Source organism: Kogia breviceps, chromosome 8 (genome assembly GCF_026419965.1).
Source record: "Kogia breviceps isolate mKogBre1 chromosome 8, mKogBre1 haplotype 1, whole genome shotgun sequence".
NCBI classification, from domain to species: Eukaryota; Metazoa; Chordata; class Mammalia; order Artiodactyla; family Physeteridae; genus Kogia; species Kogia breviceps.
The window spans coordinates 30,260,421-30,284,761 of record NC_081317.1 but is presented as its reverse complement, the minus strand read 5'-3'; the positions used below and the strand labels follow the sequence as shown (position 1 = coordinate 30,284,761).

General features: G+C 38.6%; 1 protein-coding gene across 3 annotated transcripts in view; it reads left to right on the top strand.

The window, feature by feature from the left end:
* GRIN3A (glutamate ionotropic receptor NMDA type subunit 3A) overlaps positions 1-24,341 on the top strand; it is a 161,076-nt gene that overhangs the window by 90,800 nt on the left and 45,935 nt on the right. For all 3 annotated transcript variants that reach the window (XM_059072835.2, XM_067041099.1, XM_067041098.1), the window contains exons 4-5: positions 18,319-18,464; positions 22,537-22,652. In XM_059072835.2, coding sequence (XP_058928818.1) covers positions 18,319-18,464; positions 22,537-22,652 — 262 coding nt within the window. The remainder of the gene's footprint in view (positions 1-18,318; positions 18,465-22,536; positions 22,653-24,341) is intronic.

Sequence of the window (24,341 nt, the reverse complement as noted above, 5' to 3'; positions counted from 1 at the left end):
GTAGGTCAGTTCTCACATGAGCGAGCATCAGGTCACTTTGCTCCTGGCCCTTTACCCTTGAATCATGACCTGTTCCAGGACTAAACTTTACCTCCATCTTATAAGTGGTGCCTTGCCTATTAACAAGTTTAAGGTTTCAGTCACTTTCATACTGCTATCCTGTTTAGCTCTGGTCCTCTCTCAGCACTGGGGCAATGCTTTGACTCAGAGCCACAGCCTTAATTTTAGCCCAGCTGGTAGACATCTTGGATAATGGATCCATAACAGTTTTGTTCTTCATGGTCCACCCAGAATTCTCCCTTCCCCATAGGTCAAACTGACCTATGCTGCTTCTGCACCTTCCAGCCAAACCAGAAGCACAAAAGTCCATCTTCTAAAGAGTTTCGGAAAAGTACCCCTCATCTGTCACTGGTTGACCCTCACTGCCAAGAAGCTCTTCCTTGTGTTGCTTTGTGAGCCTTTTCATGCTCGTTCTTTCCTCTGTGGAGACAGCAACCAGCTTATCAGCTTCTTCTTTGAACCATTATTAACCCATTTCTCACCCTGCTTTTCACATCTTGTAAATCACTGGACAAATCATTGTTTCCAGCTAGCCTGAAGGAATGAAAGGAGATGCCCGTGTACTCACATAAGGTTGCCATCGGCACAGGCCTTCACTAGTTCTTATCTACAATTGAGTGCTGAAAGAAGAGAAAGTATTACATATAGGAAATACAAGCTTTTAGCCTGATCCAGTGATTTTCTTTTCATTTTTACATGGTTTTAGAAAATGACTATTTTGCTTCACTACTATGACAAATAATAATGATACAAATGATTTTTAAAGCTCTCCATTGCTTCCCAAACGCTTTCACTTCAGCACCTCAATTTATCCCTTACATCTTTGGGAGGCAGAAAAGACATTTAATAACAGAGAAGACTGAGGCTCGGAGAAGTTAAGTGATTTTTTGAAAGTTCAAGCTGCTACCTGAACCAAAGTTTCCTCATTTCAGATCTATCACAATTTTCAGCACAACGTGCTGCCTCCTATTAAGCTATGTTCAAAAACTTCTTAAGGGCTTCCTTGGTGGCATAGTGGTTGAGAATCCGCCTGCCAGTGCAGCGGACACAGATTCGAGCCCTGGTCCGGGAAGATCCCACATGCCACAGAGTAACTAAGCCCGTGCTCCACAGCTACTGAAGCTCACGCGCCTAGAGCCCGTGCTCCGCAACAAGAGAAGCCACCCCGCAGTGCAAAGCCTGCGCACCACAACGAAAAGTAACCCACACTCGCCACAGCTAGAGGAAGCCCATGTGCAGCAATGAAAACCCAACGCAGCCAAAAATTAATTAATTTTTACAAAAAAACTTCTTAAGCATGCAAGGGTAGGAATGCTCACAGCTCCCAAAGCTCTGCTCAGCATTTCAGGAATGTAATTTGAGAAAAATAATTATCAGAACAAATAAGAAATTCATAATATGTTCACTTAATTACTGCTTGAGGTACATATAGTACTTGTGAATTACCTTAGATTTTTAGATGGATTATGCTTTCAGGGAGCTGAATATTTTGCAGGTCAAATATAAAATCGAGCAGCCAATATACTAAGAGCCAAACTGAAGTCCGAGAATGCAGAATATATTTTGCTTTGTGTCATGTACCAAATGACTAATAGGCAGCAAGGGCTTTCAGGGTTATAATTTTACCCCAAGGTTCTGGTAACTACATGAAATCCTTGAGTGGTTTATGATATCATAAGGTGAAATTATAGTTCCCCATGGGCAAAAGTTGTTGAAATGCTTTCAGCCATTGAGTACCATAACTAGCCTGTCCTCTGTAGCAATTATAGGAAAAACTATATTAAATGCCTCGTCATACTGACTAATGACTTTAAATATAGAAATTATTTTTTAAAATGAGAATGGCAGGCAGGCAATTCATTCATCCATCCATTCCATAAATATGTATGTCACCCTGTGTCTGCCACTGAGATAAGGCCTGGGGTTACAACAGCAGACAAATCAAATCCCAAAGCCTCCCCTTGGAGAACTTTCATTCTAGCAGGGGAATCAGACATAAATGACCATAATTATGAGACAAGCGTTATGATGATGAACAGAGTGCTATGCCAGTATATCACAGGAAGCTTACCAACTTGGGGGTGGGGGGAGCAGGAGACACAAACAGATAAGGCCTCCTTGAGGAAGTAAACATAGAGCTAAATGAACTCTGAATGATGAAACAGAACTATGAAGGATAAGAGGAGAGGAAAGCTCATTCTTAAACAGATAATGAGAGTGAGAGAGAAAAAAGAGACCTTGAAAGGAGAACACAGAAATCTAACCTCCTCCCAGATGATGAGAATGGCTGTGTGGATATGCTACAGGAAAAAGGGGGAAAGAATCAGAAAATAATGTAGCCTAGACATTAGCAAGAAGTATGCATTTATATTATATATATAATACACATATACATAAGAAATATGTATACACAAATATAACATGATATATAGTATATAATATATATGTGTATACATATTTCTTATGTATATGTATATTCCATATGCTAATATATGATATATATATCTTGTTATAATATATGTTATATGCTTATATATTGTATGTGTATATGTCATAATATATTGTGTATAATATTTGCATATTATATATGTATATATAATGAGAAACATAGTATATATAGTACAGTCTATGATATATGTATATTTTATATATGTGTGTATGGATGCATATATGTGTGTGTGTATGTACCAGAACAGAATCTGCAATGAGAAAACACCTAGCCATTTTCTTTTTTTTTTTTTTTTTTTTTTGTGCTAGGCGGGCCTCTCACTGTTGTGGCCTCTCCCGTTGCGGAGCACAGGCTCCGGACGCGCAGGCTCAGCGGCCATGGCTCACGGGCCCAGCCGCTCCGCGGCACGTGGGATCCTCCCGGACCGGGGCACGAACCCGCGTCCCCTGCATCAGCAGGCGGACTCTCAACCACTGCGCCACCAGGGAAGCCCGCCATTTTCTATAAAATGCCTGGTCTCCAGTCACAAAAGAAAAGAATAAGATTTAAAGACTATAGAGATAATATTCAAAGGGTAACTAATCAGGATGAAAAGCTCATAAAATATTGTATTGAATAGAATAAAGGTACAAAATTCTAAAAGAGACCAAGAGGTTATTCAGTGTGAAATATTTACCTAATGAAGATGTCATTCATTCTGGATAAGAATGTAAAGATCGTCACCAAGTGGAAAAGCCGAGAAAGAGCTACAAGACAGTTCTCAACAATATTTCAATATCATTGCAAACAGTTAATTGTATTATTATTTTAAGTGATAATACAATTTTCATTTCTATCAAACTTTACAATATACCTAATATTTTCTTAGCTTAGTGACTAGGTACATTGCCAGTATTTTAGCATAGGTAAAACATAAATAAATTATCTAAAGTCATACACATAAAACAAAAAATAGTCACAAAAAAGATTATATTTCAGAATATCAAACTATACCAATAATAGGTGGAAGGGAAAAACAAGTTAGAGACACAAACCAATAGAACAAAACACTGACTACATATGTGCCCCAAGTTCTAAATCGATACTCTCCGACATAGGAAGAATTGGTTTTGGTTTTATGATAATTATTAGTAATTCTGATCCCCAAAAGTTGGTTTCATTTTTTTTTGTCTCAATACTGTGTCATTTACAAGAGACACACTTAAAACAGATCTAGGCTAAAGAATTAAAACCACGATTAGGGCTTCCATGGTGGTGCAGTGGTTGAGAGTCCGCCTGCCGATGCAGGGGTCACGGGTTCGTGCCCCGGTCTGGGAAGATCCCACATGCCGCGGAGCGGCTGGGCCCGTGAGCCATGGCCGCTGACCCTGAGCTTTCGGAGCCTGTGCTCTGCAACGGGAGAGGCCACGACAGTGAGAGGCCCGCGTACCACAAAAAAAAAAAAAAAAGAAAAAAAACCACGATTAATATAGTTCAAAAAGTATAGAAATTGGGCCTCTGTGGTGGCGCAGTGGTTGCGAGTCCGCCTGCCGATGCAGGGGATATAGGTTCGTGCCCTGGTCCGGGAGGATCCCACATGCCACGGAGCGGCTGGGCCCATGAGCCATGGCCACTGAGCCTGCGCGTCTGGAGCCTGTGCTCCGCAACAGGAGAGGCCACAACAGTGAGAGGCCCGCGTACAGCAAATAATAATAATAATAAATTTAAAAATAAATAAATAAATTTTAAAAGTATAGAAATTATTTTTAAATGTATTTTGTCACTTTAGAGTTCATTATAAATTTGAAAGTAGTAAAAGTAACCTAAATATTTATTTCCACTGTGAAAAGCTGTGTGCTACCCAAGCACTACAGTGAAACTCTGAAATTAATGAAATATTTTAACCATTTTTGCACTAAATGCTATAATATGGTTATACAGAGAATCTAGCCTTTGGGAATTATAATTCTTTTACAGTTGTACTCAGATGTCATTCCTGAGACAAGTGGCATGTGATGACTGAAGTTTTAATAGCCATTCATATTTGGAATATTTTATGCATTAATACATACAGCATTTCCATACAACAGCATTTTCTAAATACAATAACTCAAGAAATAAATGGAGGCATTTGTGCAAATGTTTCATTTTTGAAAATCACCTTGGGCTGAGTCAAACCATGGAAAATTTTAGCTCAAAGGAAAGTTCTACCTCCCCTTAATCGCCCCTAAAAAATCATAAGGATGTGAAAACAGGATTATAATGGAAGCTGTCTTGCAACATTAACTGCAATGTTCATTCCCCTAAAAGCCATAATTCATGGCTGTTCTACAGCCTTTTTCTTTCAGCAATTATGCATATTAGAGGAAAGTCTGAATACATAAAAACTAAATGCTGATAGAAAACCAAGCCTCATAAAAGAAAAGTTTACTTCACCAGTTTGCTTTGAAGGAAAATATGAAAGCCAGTTTGTCCCAGGTGTCGCCTGGTCCAAGGAGGTTGGAAAAAGCACGTAAACCACAGTCACGGGGCATGACACAAGGCTTACTGCCTGGGATCCCTGATCAACCCATTGGCGGTCAGTTCTATCCCTAGGGGACTGTGTCTTCCGTGGGAACAGAATATTGGGAATTGCTGGCTCTCCAGGGAATTCAATGCAAAAATTGCTCTTCTAAATTGACAGAATTAGACAGAACCCCTCAAACCCACTCTTTCCTTTTCTCTTCTCCCTCTCTTATTCGGAGGTTTATGGGGTGACATAAAAGCATCTCATGGAAACTGCCGCATGCTATTTTGATCATTTTTGTATACAGAGCCTGGTACTTGATAAATATTTGCTGACAAAAATGAAAGACCTCTAAATCCTGTTTCAAGTCAGAAAACTTGCATTTGAATCTTGTCTCTGGGAAATAACTGGGCTTTGTGATCCTGGGCAAGTATATTTAAACTCCAAGCCTCAGATTCGTCACCTAAGAAATAGACTTGAAAATAATACCTACTCATAGCCCTGTCTTTATGCAATGATGAGATAATGTATATAAAATTTCTGAAAACAGTGGCTGGCCAGTATCAGTGCTCTGTAATTATTTGTTAAATCTAAATTCTCCAGAGTTGTAGATGACCATAATCCCAGATGACCAGACGAATGAAGAAGAACGGATTATATCTAATATAAGGGCTGAGGATCCACTCTAGCTATTTTTCTCATACCTCTAACATTAGGCCAAGAACAACTGCATCCTTGACTTCTCCAGGAAGAATTACAGCCAACAGTCATGGCATTCAGGATTTATGCTTTGACATACATCTTCAAAATAAAGCCTATGACCATTTCCAAATGGGAAATCTCAGAAGCCCAGAAGTATTACCAAGGAATATGAAATTTATTTGTAGAACTTACAGACTTATAATAACCCTCCAAGCAAGTTGCATAAATTTCAAAATCTGAAGGGAAGACACCACACAAACACACACACACACACACACACACACACACACACATACACACACACAATGAATTTAATAAATCAGCCAGCAAGCTATTCTCTGTGCCTAGAGTCTATGTAAGATGTAAAGAACATTACATCCAATTTTTGTTCTCAGAAAATGTATAATCAAGTTAAGATTAAACGCTGCAGTAAAACCAGGAAAGGAGGCGTGTTCACCATTAAGTACCAAGTGAGGATGTTAATATCCCTGACCACCTCATCTGAATTTCTATCTCATCATACTATTCTTTTTCTTTCTTTCTTTAATGTGACACTATCTGTAATTATCTAGTTTGCCTTTTGTTAATTGTTTTTTTCCATTGGAGTAGAGACCTGTCCTATGTTACTCATGGTAATGGTACACAGTATATATAATATATTTGTGCTGAATTAATGGATTATTTGTTCTTGAACCTTCACCTGACCTAGGGATCCTAACTTAGATAGCAGGCAAAACCAAATCAGAAATATGCTTAAAATCATTCAGCAAGAAATTATTCCTTTCTTCTATCATGTTCTTCTATCAATTATATAATTCTAAAAATATTAATGAGGGTAATATGATGATTTCTAGAAGAGTTCAAAGAAAATCATATTCCCTTCAGAAATACATGCAAATAAACAACTAATTGCTCTGCAATGTGATTAATGAAATTAAAAAAATATGCAAAAGGAAGAGGTGGCACCTACAAGGATAGTTAACTCTTTCTTGGGAAGATCAGAGAAGGCTTCTGAAAAGAGATGGTACCTAATCTGGATTTCAAAGGAAGAAAAGGAGGAACAGAAATACGAATTCCATGCAAAGGTAATAGCATGTGTAAGTGCAAAAAGGCAAAATTGGGGCAAATGACATGAGCATCAGGCTTAGAGGCAGAGTCTTAGTTAAATTTCTGGATTCTCATTTATAGTTATTACCACTGTATCAATTTCATGTTACTACAGTAATACCACATAACAAGCAGCCATAAACATCAGTGGCATACAACAAAAAAATTTATATAGCTCACAGTTTGCAAGGTTTGGCTGACCTAGTACAGGCTTACTTATGTATCTGGGGGCAGGTAGCTGTGGACTGATCTGGGGTGGCTTTAATATTTGCTGGGGTGACCTGGCTCTATTCCACATGTCTCATCATCCAACAGGCAAACCAGGCGTGTCCTTCGCGTGGTGGCAGCAGAGGGTTATAGCACAAGCAGAAAGGTACAAGCACTTTTCTGAGACTGTTCTAACATCATGTCTGCTAACATTCCAATGAACAAAGTAAGTCACCTGCTCGGGACCAGAGTCCAAGAGGGAGGGCACTCACGGTGAAATGGCAAAGGAAGTGAATCAAAGAGGGGAGAAGAATTGGAGCCATTAATACAATCAATAGACTGCACCCACTTAAATCTCTCCAGAGTTTGGTTTCCTATTCTATAATGGAGAACACAACAATTCCTTCCTCCTGACACACAGGATTGTTGGGAGGAAATGTATGGAAGGCTTTTTTGAAGTTCTTAAGCTGAAAATAAATAGACAAATACAAAAAAAAACTTACTATAGAAACCTAAGAGATTGGGGTCACTCTGTTTGTGGCTTGCATGCCAGCTAACTCCATATTTAGGCTTAAACTCCTATTTCATGTTTGTTAAAACAGTAGTCTCAAACAAGTTAGAACATTTTCCAGGCTGTAATCAGAAAAGGACATCTGAATACCAAATTCTGCCCCTTAGAGAGTGAGGTAAGCTCAAGAATATGCATGATGACAACTAAAATATCAGCAATGGCTACTTCTGGAGGAGGCTGTAGAATCAGGAAGGAAAAACAGCTACTATAATGTTCTATGCTATAAAACTTCTGTTTGCAATTTACAGCGAGAATAGATTCATGTTCTGTTGTGGCATTAAGTAAATGAATTTTTTTTCATAAAGTGAAACTAGTTAAGTTTTTCTATAATTTCCATTTCAACAGCTTAAACATTGATCTGGATATTCAAGGTTCTTTCTGTTCAATTTTCATCCTTAAATATTACCTATTTAGTCACGCTTTATTTTTATTAATATGACTCATGTTATTTCAAAAGTCCAAGAATCTAGGTTCTGGTCCCACTTTGCCATAATCAAGTCTTTGACCTTGGGCAAGTCATTTAACCCTGATCAACTCTATTTCTTCATCTGCCAATTAAGGATTATGAATTAAATGGTTCTAAGATCACCTTGGGTCTAACATTCTATAGTTCTCAGAAGAAATGGTTTATTTTTTCAGATAAGCCCACTTATCTGAAAATTATGCTTCAGAATATGAACCCAAAAAAAGAGGAAGAGTTAATTCAGAGTTCAGTAAGTGACCAAATTTTATAAATCAATATTTGTAGTTAAAAAATGTTTTACTACTTTTTAATGTACACTGATGTTAACAGATGATCTTAAAATAATCAAATAGCTTCCACTTACAATTACTTCTAAACTGATGAGACACATTTAACTTATCTTTTTAAACTCAGTGTAGGTTAATTAATACCATAAATCTTTGGTTCTGAGCAAACTGTTTTTTCTTTCCACTCTGGGCATATTCATTCATCAAACACTTAAAAGCATTTACTGCTACTGTCTAGACACTAGAAAAAGTTCCTGGACCTGCTTTTTCAGTTTGCATCAGGCCAGTTTCTGCATATGAATTATAAACTCCTCAATTCATGCTCTTAGTTTGTTTGTGAGAATTACTCAAGATAGTGGAATTTAGAACTTGCATTCAGGTTAAATTCTAGAGGCAGCACACAAGTTCAATCTATTAAATGTGTATATGACATAGTCCCACTTAGCTATCTAATCTTGGTCAAATTGCTTAATCTTGCTGGTCCTCATTTTTCTCAACCGCAAACTAAATGAATCATTGCATGTAATTTTTATTGCTGCATGAAAATTTTCTGAAATTTGCAAAAGGAGGAGAAAGAAAATGCCTCTTTAACTCAGCTGACTGCTACCCGCTGGTGCTTGGCTCACAAAGCAAAAATGCTACTTTAGTTGTGCTGCTCTTGTGATTCATTTAACAGGAGCAAGTGTGCTGAACAGAAGAGAAAGATAAGCAAACACCAGCTCACTCGTAAACTGGGAGATGGTCTGAAATGGAAAAGCTGGCAGCAAGGCTACAGGCAGGCTGCCCTGGAGGAGGGGGAGTGAGGAGATATCTTCTCCTGGATGCATATATTCAGGATAGATGCTTGAATCTTTGCGGGCCCCTCCATCATAATGGCTCAATCACTGATTCCCTGAGCACTCTAGAGCAAAGATAGATTGACTCTTCAGCCATGGCAAACAAAATTATTAAATACAGCCCAAGTCACCACCAAGGGCTAGTCTAAGGGAAAATTAAAGCAAGGGGAAAGCATTTCTCTTCTTTCTGTTATTCAGTAGTTTGTCTTTCTGCTTGTTTGGTGCTTTGCTTTAGCGGATCTCTAAGAAGCTGGTTTCCTGGGGTCGATGCTGTGGGATTACTGACCTTTAGGCTAAACCTCCTACTGTACATTTGCATCCAGCTCACCCTGAATGAAGGCCCAATTGGACATACTTTAATATTTAATTATTCTGTTATATAATTAAATAAAAACTGGCATTAAAACAAGTCCCTGTGCCATAAGGATTTGGGTAGAGTTGTGCCAAAAAGCTTACATCACTAGACTGCAGGTAAATTTATAGCTGTTTTCATTCATTTGCATTTAATCAGCCCAGAATTGCTGAGTCTAGGTTCAGCAAGCACCTTACTGCCTGCTCAGTCTGCAGGGTACAGTACTGATGGTGATGTGCAATGACTCAAGTGAGAAGTTTGAGTTCCACAGTCCACAGGTCATTTTTCACCTTGAAGTTTGGCTGGACAGCAAGTCAATTACATAAAGACAGGGCTGTTCTGATGCCATGAGCTGAATGGAATCCTCCCATTTTCTGTAAGAGGTGTCGGTTCTGGCCTCAGCTGACGTGGTTCAAACTTCAATTCTGTCACAGTGGAATTACATCTTTAGAGGAATTATGGTTCTAAAGTAATTGCACTGTGATCATAATTACCTTTGAAAATCCCATTAAGACAATAATTTTACCTGTAGCTGGGTTCTGTAGTCAGCTGATAAGTAGGTATAACAACAGCATGGGCTGAAGAGCCTGGGGAAAGTTATTTCAACTTTCTGAACTTGCCCACAACCATGAACTAGAGCTATTAACAGAACCTATCTCATAGAGATATAGGAAGGCTGAAATGAGATTATGACTATGGAGGGCCATGCATGTAATCAACACAACAGATAGCTACTAGTATTAAGAAGTTGTTAGGGACTAATTAAGCTCCCCCATTGGCTGTTGGGCTACATGTACAATGGCTGAACTCTTTCAGTTAGCCGCTTTACATATAAGGGAACTGAGTCTCACAGCAATTAAGGGAATAGCTGGTAAAGCCAAAAACTTTTGTGCTATGTATAATGGTAGTCAAGAGCATAAATAATGGAGCCACACAGGCTGCCCAGTTCTGTCATTTACTGGCTCCATAAGCTTAGACAAGTTAGTTAGTTGCTCTGTGCCTCAGGCTGCTCACCTATAAAATGGATATAATGATAGGATCAACCTCATGTGATTGTTGTAAGGATTATAAAAGTTAAGAGGTCCAAAGTATTTAAACAATGCCTGGCACAGGGTGAGCTACATCATCATCATCACCACCAATGCAATTATTATTATTCTATGTCTCTGTATTTGGAAACACCAGTAGTGTTACAGTACCCGTAGTGAAATAATTAATCTGGCATATGAGGGAGAAATGGACATAGCTCCAAAAGATCACACAGCATAAAATGGGATTTGGAGGGGATTTTGAACAAATTGGAATGGTCTCAGTGAACTGAAAAGGGTAGCCTGCTCCAGATGAATAGAATGACACATTAGACCAGGGTCAGAAAGAAGCAAAACAAAGTGAATTTCATCAAAGAAAGGGAACAGTCAACAAAGACAGAGATTGAACATTTGTAGCAGAATAGTGATAATTCCCCTCTAGAAATCCTATAATATCTAGCTTTTAGACACTACAAAGACCATGATAATAGACCCTACCTTTGTATGACTATACATGAGACAGAGAAATACCAAGGACTTCCAAAGGCCTAGTAAATGAGTACCACAGTGCCATTTATGGATGTTGCTCAGCAAATTTAACTCAGGAAACTATTTTTTAGAGAAGGACATAAAGACTGGAAACTTGTGGTTTCATAAATAGTAGATGGGAAAGTGTTGTTGAACATAGCTTACTATAAAGAAGAAACAAAGAACAATTTTTTTTATCAGCCATACTCATTTGGGGAGGGGATTATACATTCAACAGGATTCTACCTGGGCCTGAGTTCAGGTTTTTCAAGCTCACCTTTGCATTATTTGTGTGACCTGGAGCAAGTCTCTTGTTCACCTTTTTCATCAGAGCGTAAGTCTCCTTATCATATAGATCAGGAAGTAGTAGAGTGGAATGTTTACATACAAAGTCTCTGCAGTCCGACTAAGTTCAGAACCTTCCTATATTGGCTGAGCAATCTTGGGCAAGTTATTTAAACACATACCTTACTTCTTATGTGAAAGTTGGAAACGATAATAAATACCTCATAGGGTTGCTATGAAGCTTAATATATACAATCCATGTTAAAGTTTTAGAACAATGCTTGACACATGGAAAGTTCTTAATAAATTCAATATATATATATGTATAAATGAATGGACTAAATGATCTCTAGCATCTCCTGCAGCTACTCATCTTTCCTGTAGTCTGGAATCCTTATTTTTACAGCCTCCCTGACTTTGATACCTCTCTTCAAGTTCAGTCCCTAGCCCCCACTTGTAACCCAAGCAGAGTGGAAAAAAGAAGCTTTAAGATGGCCAGTGTGGCAGCAGACATGTGTGTGAAGATGTGGTATGCCAGCAAGGGGAGGAAGGAGCAGGGAGGGCTCAGTTCTCCTACGGCCACTACCAAGACAGCTAGGTACTGAACACAAGTATTGGACCCCCAGGGATTCAAGGATGAATGTGCTTGTTTTAGGGAGCTTGGCCTATCCATCAAGCTTGTTTTAACCTTTTATGAACAGAACACCCACAATAACCAAAAATGATATTAGCTGTTATTTTTTAATTATTATCATTATTATTACATATTCAAATAGATAGATTTGTTGGGTGGAACACAAAGGCATCCTTCCTATACAGAAGATATGCTTCAAGAGAAGGGATTTCCTTGTCACTGAAGATATTCAAGCGGAGACTTAACAGGCCAATAATAGTGACGTTATAAGTAAAGCCTTGCTACTTAACATCTGGTCCATGAACCAAGGTATCAGCATCACCTGGGAGCTTGTTACAAATGCAGATTCTCAGGCTCCAACCTAGACCTAATGAGTCAGAATCTACATTTTGAAGAAATTCCAAGTAATATATTTAGCTTTGCTATCAAAGATTCAAGCATCAGTGAACAGAGTAGATGACTTTTAAAGCCCCTCTGAACTCTGAGACCACCCTCTATTATACAGTCCATAGGTTTTAACTGGACATTATATTGGCACGGGGAGGAACTATGGTCCCAGTACCTAGTATATCCCATTCCACTGATGAAATTAAGAATGGCCTTTTCCACCCACCTCCAAAGGACATTTTACCAGATCTAGTGACTACATTCCACTCATACTTAAGTAACAATCTCAGATAAATACAAATGTAGAGCTTAAATGAAAATAATATTGAGATTGTTTTTGAATCTAAATCATCATATCTACCATGGACAGAGCAGCTTGATTATTTCTAGAGTTTGCTTCCATCTTGTTTTGAGTCACTTCTCTGCTTTCTGCAAAATGTCTATCTGATTATTCTACACACAGATGCTCTGGGTAGAGTTCAGTATTCCATTAACACTGAACAATTCACATACAAATACATGGTTTAACCTTAGATATTTCTGCAAGGCCTGAAGAGGCTGACACAAATATAAACAGAATTGAAAGAGCTGGTGAAATATTTAGCTGAAACTTTAAAGAAATTTTTCTCTCTCTGGAACTTCCTGGTGATGCTTGTAATGCAGCTCAACTGCTTTAGTTCTTTGGATACTTTTATCCTCCCTCCTGGATGCAGGCTTTCTGACATCCTTGGCTCTTTGAATTACACACCACATGGACACAAAGGGCAGACTATGCTAGTCCATCCAGTTGCATCAATAGCTTCTTAGATCCCTTTTCTGATTCTATTATTCTGTGACTGCTCAATAGCTCAGGCTTTTTTTTTATTGGAACTCACACATAGAAATAAAAAAGAACATACTGTTTTGACAGAATTAAGGTAAGAATTAAAGGAAAAAATTTAATGTTTAAAAGGAAAGAAAGACAACATGAAGTGTGACAAAAGTATCTAATTTGTAATGTATCTAACCTAAGAGAATTTGTGTTAATAATGAAGACTTATTACACCAATACTTATCAAACATCTGCTCTGTACCAAGCACTGTGTTTGCTGCATAATGATGATGATGATGATGATGATGATGATGATGAGAGTAATAGCAGCTAACATTTGTTGAGGACTTATGACTACACGAATGAGACAGGCATAGGCCCAACCCTCATGGAAACTTATAAGCTAGCAGGAAAAGCAGACATTGAACAAATAATCCCAAATGTTATTAATGCAATATGAAATTTCAGGGTACAATGGGAGGGTGTTACAGGTGGCCTAATCTAGTTTAGGGGCCAGTGAAGTCTTCTCTGAGGAAGTGACATTTTATTTTTTATTTTTTTTAACTTTTTATTTTATGTTGGAGTATAGTCAATTAACAATGTTGTGATAGTTTCAGGTGCACAGCAAAGTGACTCAGTTATACATATACATGTATCCATTCTTCCCCAGACTTCCCTCCCATCCAGGCTGCCATATGACATTAAGCTGAGCTCCCTGTGCTGTACAGTAGGTCCTTGCTGGTTATCCTTATTAAGTATAGCTGTGTGTACCTGTCAATCCCAAACTCCTTAACTATCCCTTCCTTCTACCCTTCTCCAGGAAGTGACATTTTAGAGTTAGCTACACAAAGGGAAGTTAGGGTTGAGGAGATAGAGCATCCCAGGCAGAATGAAGGCTATGGGCAAGAGCTCTGGTCAAGCAAAAAGTATATGTTGGAAGAACTGAGAGAACTGGCTAAAGCTTAGAGGCGAGTGGGGAGAAGAGGCTGGAGAGAAGAAGGCAGGAGAAGGATCATGCTGAGGCCACATGAGGAATTTCGACTTCATCCCAAGAGCCATGGGGAGCCATTGATAGGTATTAAGCAAGTGAGTGCCATGATCAGTTTTGGGCTCTAAGAAGATTACCCTGACTGGATTGGAGGGGAAGAGAGGGAATGTGCAGAGGGCAGAAACAATGGTGGCATGGACTGGAGAAGTGGCAGCAGTGTTTGTAATACATCTCCAGGTTACAGTGGGGTTCCTGTCAGACTAACAAAATTCTTCCTCCCATAGAACCTAGTTATTTATGTTAATGTTGAAGGAACTTTCCATTCTCAAAACTGTTTCTTCACAGGCATGAGAGCCATGTCAGGGAGATGTGGGAGCCCATGGGCAAAAGGCAGCGGGAAAACATGAAAAGGAGATAACACAAAGGGCTAGCTAGTCCTCTGGAATTCAGAGCTTTGATCTGCTGGTTCACAACTCCCTCCAGTATCTTGGGAAGGAGTGCTGTATTGATGCACTCAGCAAAGAAAAGAGGTCTGGAGTTTGCCTAGAAATAATTCATGGGCCATAAAGATAGTGTCACAGCATAATGTGAGAAAATTGACTTATAAAAAGGATTATTTTCATGTGTAAGACAAACGTATTCTAATTACTGACCTAAGACCCTTTTACCTTAAAAGGAAGGTTCGTTTCAAAAGCTTGAGTTGTAAGCTATATCATTAGTCCCTTTTGTGCTTAGTGGGATGACAAAGCTCTCATCTCCCTGTGGGTTCAAAGAATCTGTCATTCATTCATCAAGCATACTATTGAGCAACTACATGGTGAAAGTCATTGGAATACAACAGTTAATTAAATGTTTTACATAGACTTCCAGTCCAGTGAAGAAGCTGAAAGTCTAGACATTAAACTATTACACAATTAAATTTTAAAAGTGCAACTGTAATAAGTTCCACAAAAGAAAGCTATACGTGCTATGAGGGCTTAGGAAAGGAGCATCTGGCCTAGACAGCAAGTTACGGACGTGATTACTGAGCTAAGAATAGAAGGATGCATAGAAGTTAAATGGGTGAAGAGAGGATAGAAGAATAGTGGTAAAATTAATTGATTTGACAAACATGTATAGAGCCCTTATCGGGTGCCAAGCATCATAATAGGTAACTGTGGTCCACAGATGAATTAAACCTGGTCCGCATATTAGGGAAAAGAATAAGCTGAATCTTGCTAATGGCTAGCTATGAGAATTTGATTATTAATTTGCCCGAACCTCAGCATCTTAATATGTAAAATAAGAAAATAACATCTATCTTGCAGAATTATTGTGAGAATTCAAAATGTGCAAAGCCCTTAGCTCACTGCCTGTCACATAAGTAGCAAGTTTTGTAATGACCAGACCCAGAGTCAGTATGACATAGTGTCAGAAGCTCTGTTCATGGTGTTCAGAGCTCACTATTTTCCATCAGACTATCTGGGTTCAAATTCCAGATCCAACGTTTACTAGCTCTATGACCTTGGGCAAATAACAAACTTTCTAGTCTTTAGTTTCTTTAGCTATAAAAGGAAGATAATAGAAATACCTCATAAGTTTCTTGGGAGGCTCAAAGGAGATAGGCATGAAAAGTGTGAAAGATGGCTAAACAAGTACCTAGCCTACATATTCTGTATATTCAAGGTGCTGTATCAGCACAGATAAATAAGCAGTAAATTATTTTTGTTTTTGTTCTTCCTGGATAGGAGGGTGAAGCTAGATAAGGCCAAAGACTTCATACCGAGAGTCTTGTTCTAGGCCTTAAAAAATGAATAGGTGTTGGACAAACAGAATGCTGATAAATTTGCCTTGCTCAAGCCATAGGGCTGCAGTTTGCTTTTGTGAGAGCAGCCTAGGCCTAAGGCTTAAGGAGAATATTTTAAAAGACTAGTGAGTTCATTCTAATAAACATCTTCTCTCCTTTTGCTGCCATGAGTTGGAAGGCAGGGTGATGTGGTCAGTAACGGCGTGGGCTTTGAAGTCAAACAGACATGGGTTCTAATCCAGTCCCTTCTACTTATAGCTGTGTGATCTTATTACTTTTATCACTTACCCTTACTTATTACACACTATATTTCTCTGAGCTTCAGTTGATTAATCTTTAAAGAGGAAGTATTAATAGAGCCCTCTTCATAAAATTTTTATGAGGATTAATCAAGATAATGCAGGTAAACATCATATTTGGCACATAATATTCAATAAATGTTAGCTATTATTATTATTGGTGCCTCATTAAGGTTATGCTGGCATAAAACATTAGAATTTGTTAAGTGTATGGAACACAAGGGTTTGCCATATCACCTGCTCAATAGTGGGATATCCAAAGAAATACCACAAACCAGGTGGTGAGTCCCTTTGTGGCAATGATTGCAGGTATTTACCTTTATGGGCCCAGTAACTTTGAAAATTATACAAAGTTGCCCCCCCCAAATATTGAATAAATTAATGAGTGATTTATTTCACTGATTGTAAAGGTTTTTTTAACTTATAAACATGAGGCATGTTTCTATAAACAATCTATAAATAAATACACCTGTAGTTTCACCATCAATGGAACAACCATTGTTAATATCTTGATATATTTTTTCCAAGACGTGTGTGTGTGTGTGTGTGTGTGTGTGTGTACGTGTACATATATGATATCTGGGGGGGGGTGTCACAACATTTAAAATAATTATATACATATTTAATTTTGATTAGACCATACAAAAGTTTTTTCTCAATTTGTCATATGAGCATTTGCTTTGTTTTATTAAATATGCTTCACAAACATGATTTATACATTAGATAATATTCTATAAGGATGTAGCATATAATTTATTTAACTATTGCCATATTGTTAGACCTTTGGTGTGTGTCAAAACTAATTAATCTTCAAATATAAGTTATTTATTATCAAATTCAGTGATTTCTTAACCTGTAGGGGCTATAAACAACTTGAAAACCTAATTATTTAAAAAATTATGAAACTCCGTACTATCTTCCTTATAGAAGAAAATTACAAACACATATTTATATAAAATGTTGCCTAGAATTTCAGAAGACTTATAAACTTCATGAAGCCCATCAGTGAATTCCTGTCCCCAGGGCTTCAGTCAGAACCAATGATATCAAATACGTTAACACAAAGCAGAACAAAAAAGTTAAAGAACTTTAACATAACAATTGTGGAGAAGTATAATCTCTAATATACTGCTTACTACAGTACATTTGACTATTTTCATAATACAGCCCAATCCCAGTTTATTCTTATATTTTAAATAAGTCTAGATTCTATATTAACACTTCTGTACAACTTCCATGAACTATATACTGCCTCATGTGCTGTATTCTTATTATCCTTAGTGACAGAAAGCTTCTACAGGACTCCCAGTACACTGCCCCTCCTCACTGTGAGGTCTTACATTCTGGAGAACTGTGCTATTACTGGATCTATTCCTGCTACCCTCCTCCTCTGTTGCTCCTAACTGTCTTACATACCATTCCATTTGAGCAAATATGCAGCATGACTGGTAACATAGTTACTTAAAGGAAAGAGATCATTTTGTAATTACACCAAAAACAAACTCAAAAAACTTAAAATATACTGTAGCATAAAGACCAATAAACATAAAAAAAGATGTATTCACTCTTTGGGGTCATGTATATTTCAATCTCAGGATGCAAGGTTTTAACTTGGCCTTTGTGTAGTTCTAACCAAGGAAAGGCACAATCTTTAATTTATTATCTTAACTTTATGCTTTGTCTGATAAGCAATTTTTAATACCAAGTTTGATTCTACACACTGTTTTATAGTTTCTAAAGAATTCTGACAGGTTCTCAATATAAAGGAGAAAGCTGTTTTGTACTTTGTGCTTGTTGTTTTCATCTGTTTGCTTCTGAAGACAGAACAATTATTTATGTGAAGATAGAACAGTTACTTATGTGAAAGCTTGTATGAAAAAAGCTTGTATGAAAAGCTTGCATGTACACATGGCACATGGAAATTTGTTTATGACTGTGTGCATTTGAAAAATCCTAAGTCATTATTAGATTCCAAAGAATTATGGAAAAGAAAATTTTGAAAACAACTTTAAGAATAATTTATATTAAAGACACTTCTTTTTCTGCCTCATAGCTACATCATCCCTCTCAAGGTTTCCGCTTTGGAACTGTCCGGGAAAGCAGTGCTGAAGATTATGTGAGGCAAAGCTTCCCAGAGATGCATGAGTATATGAGAAGATACAATGTACCAGTCACATCCAATGGAGTGGAGTATCTGAAGTGAGTGTCAACCTCTTGCACCCAAAAAGTTCTCAATGAAGAATAATTCTTGCTATTGATGTAGTGTTTGTCGGTTTTTTAAAATGATAGCTAAATATATCCATTGTGTGTTCAGTAATATCTCACACCATGTGAGATCCAGGAGGCAGTATGGAATAAGTGTGCATTTAACTATGTGACCTAGTTTACTAGTTCCTGCACAGTCCCAAGTTGGCCATAGCTTTGATCAAAGTGCCAGTGCAGTCATTAGTGTAGCAGATGGTGGGGGAAGTAAATGTTGGTTTGACATCACTTGGGAAAACAATGGTGCTGAAATGATCAAACACTCAGGGAATGTGGCCAGAGGATAAAGTGCCCCAAAGCAACCCTTTCCTTCACAGTGAATCTCTAAGCATGTGGACTGTCTCCTCTTATCACAAGGAAGTGGACTTTATCTTAGAGCTTTCCTGTAAAAAGAAAATAAGATAAAAGGCAATGATTCCCATGCCTGCATCCTTCTCATCGGCATTTATGAGAAGCAATCAAGAGCAATCACATTACCATGGCAGATTATCAGAGCCTGTAATTCAGTGAAGCTGAATGCAAAAGAGGTTGGTGCAGTTATGGGTCTGCTCATCTAGTCTGCCTGGGAGAAGGGGATGAATGGCTCCTGATAAGCACCACAGCATGCAGGCAAGCAGTCCTCTCCCTCCTGCCTGATGGTCTCAGGACAATGACATACATTCAAACTCCAGTCCCTAAAATTGTGCAGCACCAGGAAACTGGTTTCTCTATTGTCAAACACAATAATCTCCCCAAAGGACAACAAGACTTGGCACCTCAAATTTTTTTTAAGAAAGGGAAATAAAGAATTTTATGGGACATAGGGGCTCTGTGTTTCTCAAGAGCTCTAGTAATCATCCCCTAAAACAATTTTATGGACTAAGCTAGAGTCTAGAAAGGAAGCCTTGTGTTCTCAGATTTGCAGAGTTATATATAGTGTTGAAGCACTATGAAATGGCACTTTCAATTTCACAAGAACATTAAAACATTAGAGTCCCTCTCTGACACGGAGTTTAGTGTTCCTTTGCCTCCCAGCCCCTCCTCTTTATCCTCTCCTTTAGGGAAATTCATGGCTGAGAAAAAGAATAAGATGTCAGGGAGACAGCGATGGCTCCCCGCTAGTTAGTAAAGGCTGACAAACTGGGCCCTTACGGCAGTGTGAAAGGGTGAGATAAACCACTGCTGCAGTCTCCAGTTCCATTCCACTCAGGGTATTCATTTATTCTGGAGGCTTCACCTAGAAGGCCCAAGTGCTCAGAGTTGGCCCTCCTCTAGCCTGAGGAGAATAAATTGTTAGGTAGGAAAACAGGCACAGATGAAGGAGCTGAGTTCCAAAAGAAGCAACTTGTCCATGGAAATACAGCTAGCAAGCGGCAGGGTCAGGACTAGAACCAGGTCTCTAGAATTCAACCACTGCTGCAGGCTGGTCTGGAAACCAAAACTGGAAAGTAGGTCCTTGGTGTTCAAAAAACAGATGTTTCAGCAGCATCCGTGTACCAGATAGCATTTGGCTGCATGTGAGAAATGCAAACTTTCAGGCCCTGTCCCAGAATCTGCATTTTAAAAAGCTCCCCAGGTGACTCATAGATTGAGGTGAAATTGGAACAGAGCTTATCATCAATGCCCTCTGCCTTCTTCTCTCTGGGCTTCTCTCTCCACTTTTGGCCCAGATAAAGCCTATGCTCTTAGCCACCACTCCAAACAACCAGTCTTCAACTTACCCCCTGACATCCCAGTGCCCTGACCTGTAAGCACAACCCTTGGAGTCGCCTATAAAGACAGGTTCCTGGGTTAAACCTGTCCCTCCCCTCTCCCATCAGAATTCCCCTGGGCTTCATCCTACTCACTTAGGGCCCTGCTTTCTGAGTTAACAGTATTCCAATAAATTAATCCCTAGTAAAGTATTAATTACTTTTAGTATGTTTATATCTGACTGGTTTTTGTGGTATATGTGTTATTAAATGAATGCTCAAAAAGACAGCATGATTTTATAATGGGAGAAACAAGTGTAGGCCATGGCCATGCCAACTATAAGGATGATTCAACAACCAGTCTAGAAGGTCCTTATACCTGGGGATCAAACACTGCCACCTCCTCACCAGTGACTCAAGGCCCCATGGTAGTCTGTGAGCTAATTACTTCTTGCCTTGCTATGCAATACAGACCTGCCATAGATAACTTCACTTTGCAATTCAAAATCATGAGGAGTTATTTAGGGATACCACTGAGATGGACCTCAGGAAATACTGCTTAGAAAAACTGAGGCCTAATTTTTTGTATCGTTGTTGCTGCCACAAATAATTTGCAGAGTATTAGTAAATGGTAACTTGTTCCTGTGTAGCTCACAAGGTACATTCTGGCACTGTAAGAGTCAAGATTTGACTGGAGAAGCAACTTTCAGCTTGATTTTTATCTTACTGCCAGGATTCCATTAATGTTCCTCATCTTCAGCTTCCAGGAGACAGTTCTTATCCCCAGCCCTTTTATAAGCTTCCCACAGCTCTGGACCTGGGAGATGCTTTTCATTTTGGCTAAAGTTAAACATAGGCCTCACTGTAACTTAAATTCAATATCCCTGAAAAAGGGATTTATTTTTAAGTGGCTATTTTACCTCCTAAAAGAGTAGAGAGAGGAAGCAATGGTCATTGGCACCAAGAAGGGATGTTGACCTACTTAATGTGTGTCCATGTGTGGTTCAGACAAAGCCATCAAAAAGGTACTTGCTGCTCAATGGTGAATCTTAGAGATGTCTAAGGGTGTCTTTCTCTTTTAGATTTTTGATGGGCCCTAGCCATGTTCTCCTCTGAGTTTAGAGGCTACTCCTATGTATTGAATTCCAACAGCCTCATTTTTGGCTCTAAGAGAGGAATGACTGGACCCAGATGGGATAGAGAAGAGTTGTTCTCTTTACCAAGCTGCTTGGACAGCACTGAGGGTCAGAAAGCCTTTATTAAATGGATTTATGTCCTATATCTTTGAAAAAACAGTTTGAGGTAGCTGAAAACAAGAGTCATTGCATACACCTTAAACATTTCCCTTTGAAACTCATCCTCCCTTGCCACCTTTGTAAGTGGAGCTCATCCAGTGCTGACAGCCTTCCTTGGGACCATCTCTGTGCCTACGTCCAAAGACTGGGGAGAACACATGAAGGATGCACAAGGCTGTCTGTTGGCACCTTAAGCCCAGCCCACAGCTGACTCACTGATATAGTCCAGAAACAACTGCCTTTAAATGATTTTTGCCTGAACTGCCTCCTGGGATGGGAGTGAAACATGAATCTCTGGAGATATGTTAATAAATCAGATTACAAAGATCTATTACATATGCTTCCCATTCCATTTATTGAACATCAGCCTATGGACTTTAAAGAGACCTGAACTCCCTTTTCCCCCCAAGAGTGCTGGATCTCTTATTTGCACTTCCTTAATATGTACTCCAAAATATGAAATAATGCCTGATCTCTGAAAAATATGATAGTGATCATGACAGAAAGAATTAAGAATTTTCACACACTGATTAATGAGACCCCCAGCTCCAACACTTACTGGCTATGTAGACTGGATTAAGTTACTTTGACTCTTTGAGCCTGAATTTTTCCATCTGTTAAAATGGGATACTACCACCCCCCTCAAGGTTATTATAAGGAGTAAAATGTATGGAGAACAATAAATACAGTACTTACACAAACAAGTCATTCAGTTATTGTAAGAGAAATGAACCTTGACTATTTACCTTCCCGTTCAATTCACAGTCACTCTGGTTTTGTTGTTGGATTTAGAAGTAATGAAAGAAACTGGTAGATGAATCCACTGGAAAGATGTCATGCTCTCCTATAAGAGTGTCTGTTTCCCCTGGTCTATTCTCTGCGGGTCAGTGAGATGTCAGCAAGGCAGAGTCAGCAGCTGCCCAGCTTGTACTGCCCTTATTGTCCAGGTTTCTGTTCCCTAAACAAAAGCCAGCTGTCAGCCTTAGTGTTTCCTGTCTATTAATGAATCATTTTTCACTTTTCTTTTCTTTGTCTTAAACATAGGAATGATCCTGAGAAACTAGATGCCTTCATCATGGACAAAGCCCTTCTGGATTATGAAGTGTCAGTAGATGCTGACTGCAAACTTCTAACTGTGGGGAAGCCATTTGCCATGGAAGGTATTAATCAGTCATTCTTGATTCAGTTTTACTCGGAATGTGCTCAGTTTGTCAACCTAGCAAGTCACAAATGCCAGTGTCAGAGGCAAACAGCTATTCATCTTCCCTTGTTTTCATTTTCAGCTCTTAAGCACTCAGCTATTAAGCTGCTGAAGTTAGGTATTTATTTTCTACCTACTCCACAAACATATCCAATTGTTAGAAAAAGAACAACCAAAACGCCATTGTTATCCAAACAATGTTGCTTTAGATATCTGGGAGTGGTGACAGTGTAATAAATAGGGAGTCCAGTTTTAATTTAATCTGTATTTTCTAATGTCCAAATCCTGTAATGAATCTGATGCTAAAACTAGAATGATTGCTAACTGGAAGGACCCCAGTGTTGATTTAATCCAGTCTACTCAGTTTCATCCACAAGAAAACCCAGAGACATTTTATCACTTTCTCATAATCACACAATTAGATGATAATACTGGAATTAGAATCCAAATCTCATGGTCCTTAGATAAATGTTTCCAATAGTTGAAAAATAAGTAGAAAAAAATCAACTTTTGTGGTTTAGTAACCTCTAAGAGTCCTAAACAAAACCTTGTTTGGGACCTTGAGTTTGTCTTTCTTCCCACTGGCAGCAAATTTTTGCTTTCAATTTGGTCAACCAATCGATCAAACTTCAGAACCAAAGAAAGATTGCTTTGTCAGTAGCTCCTTGCATTCTGGACAACAGTTGATATATGGAGCTGGTAGTTTGAACCATCTCCCAGTTCCCAGCTTCCCTCCTCTGACAGTACATGCTGGCTCCCAAAACAAGCCATACTCACTTGTCAGAAAGCACTTTGATTGAAACAATCCCACGGGGGTGCCCAAGTCCTATTTCCAGAAAACTATACTTTCCTGTATGTAAACTAGTATTATCGAGACTATTCAGATTCCAATTCCCCAACCACAGTTGGTCCCTGTCTCCCCTAAACACATCAGCAAATTTTTTACTTCAGTCTTTGTTTTTGTGATGAATGAGAATGTAACAGCTGATGCTGTTTCTTCGAGGTTTCTCCTAAGAGAAATCAATCCCCTCTCCAGGCAAAGCTACCTCCACCTGAACCAGGAATAGAACTCAGGAAGAGAGAGATTTAGTGGTAGGCATCTTCTATTAAGATGACAGTCTGACACAAGAGAGAGGAGATATGGGGATATATGTATATGTATAGCTGATTCACTATGTTATAAAGCAGAAACTAATACACCATTGTAAAGCAATTATACTCCAATAAAGATGTTTAAAAAAATTACCATACAACCCAGCAATCCCACTACTGGGCATATACCCTGAGAAAACCATAATTCAAAAAGAGTCATGTACCAAAATGTTCATTGCAGCTCTCTTTACAATAGGCAGGACATGGAAGCAACCTAAGTGTCCATCAACAGATGAATGGATAAAGAAGATGTGGCACATATATACAATGGAATATTACTCAGCCATAAAAAGAAATGAAATTGAGTTATTGGTAGTGAGGTGGATGGACCTAGAGTTTGTCATACAGAGTGAAGTAAGTCAGAAAGAGAAAAACAAATACCAATACCGTATGCTAACACATATATATGGAATCTAAGAAGAAAAAAAAAGGTCATGAAGAACCTAGGGGTAAGACGGGAATAAAGACACAGACCTACTAGAGAATGGACTTGAGG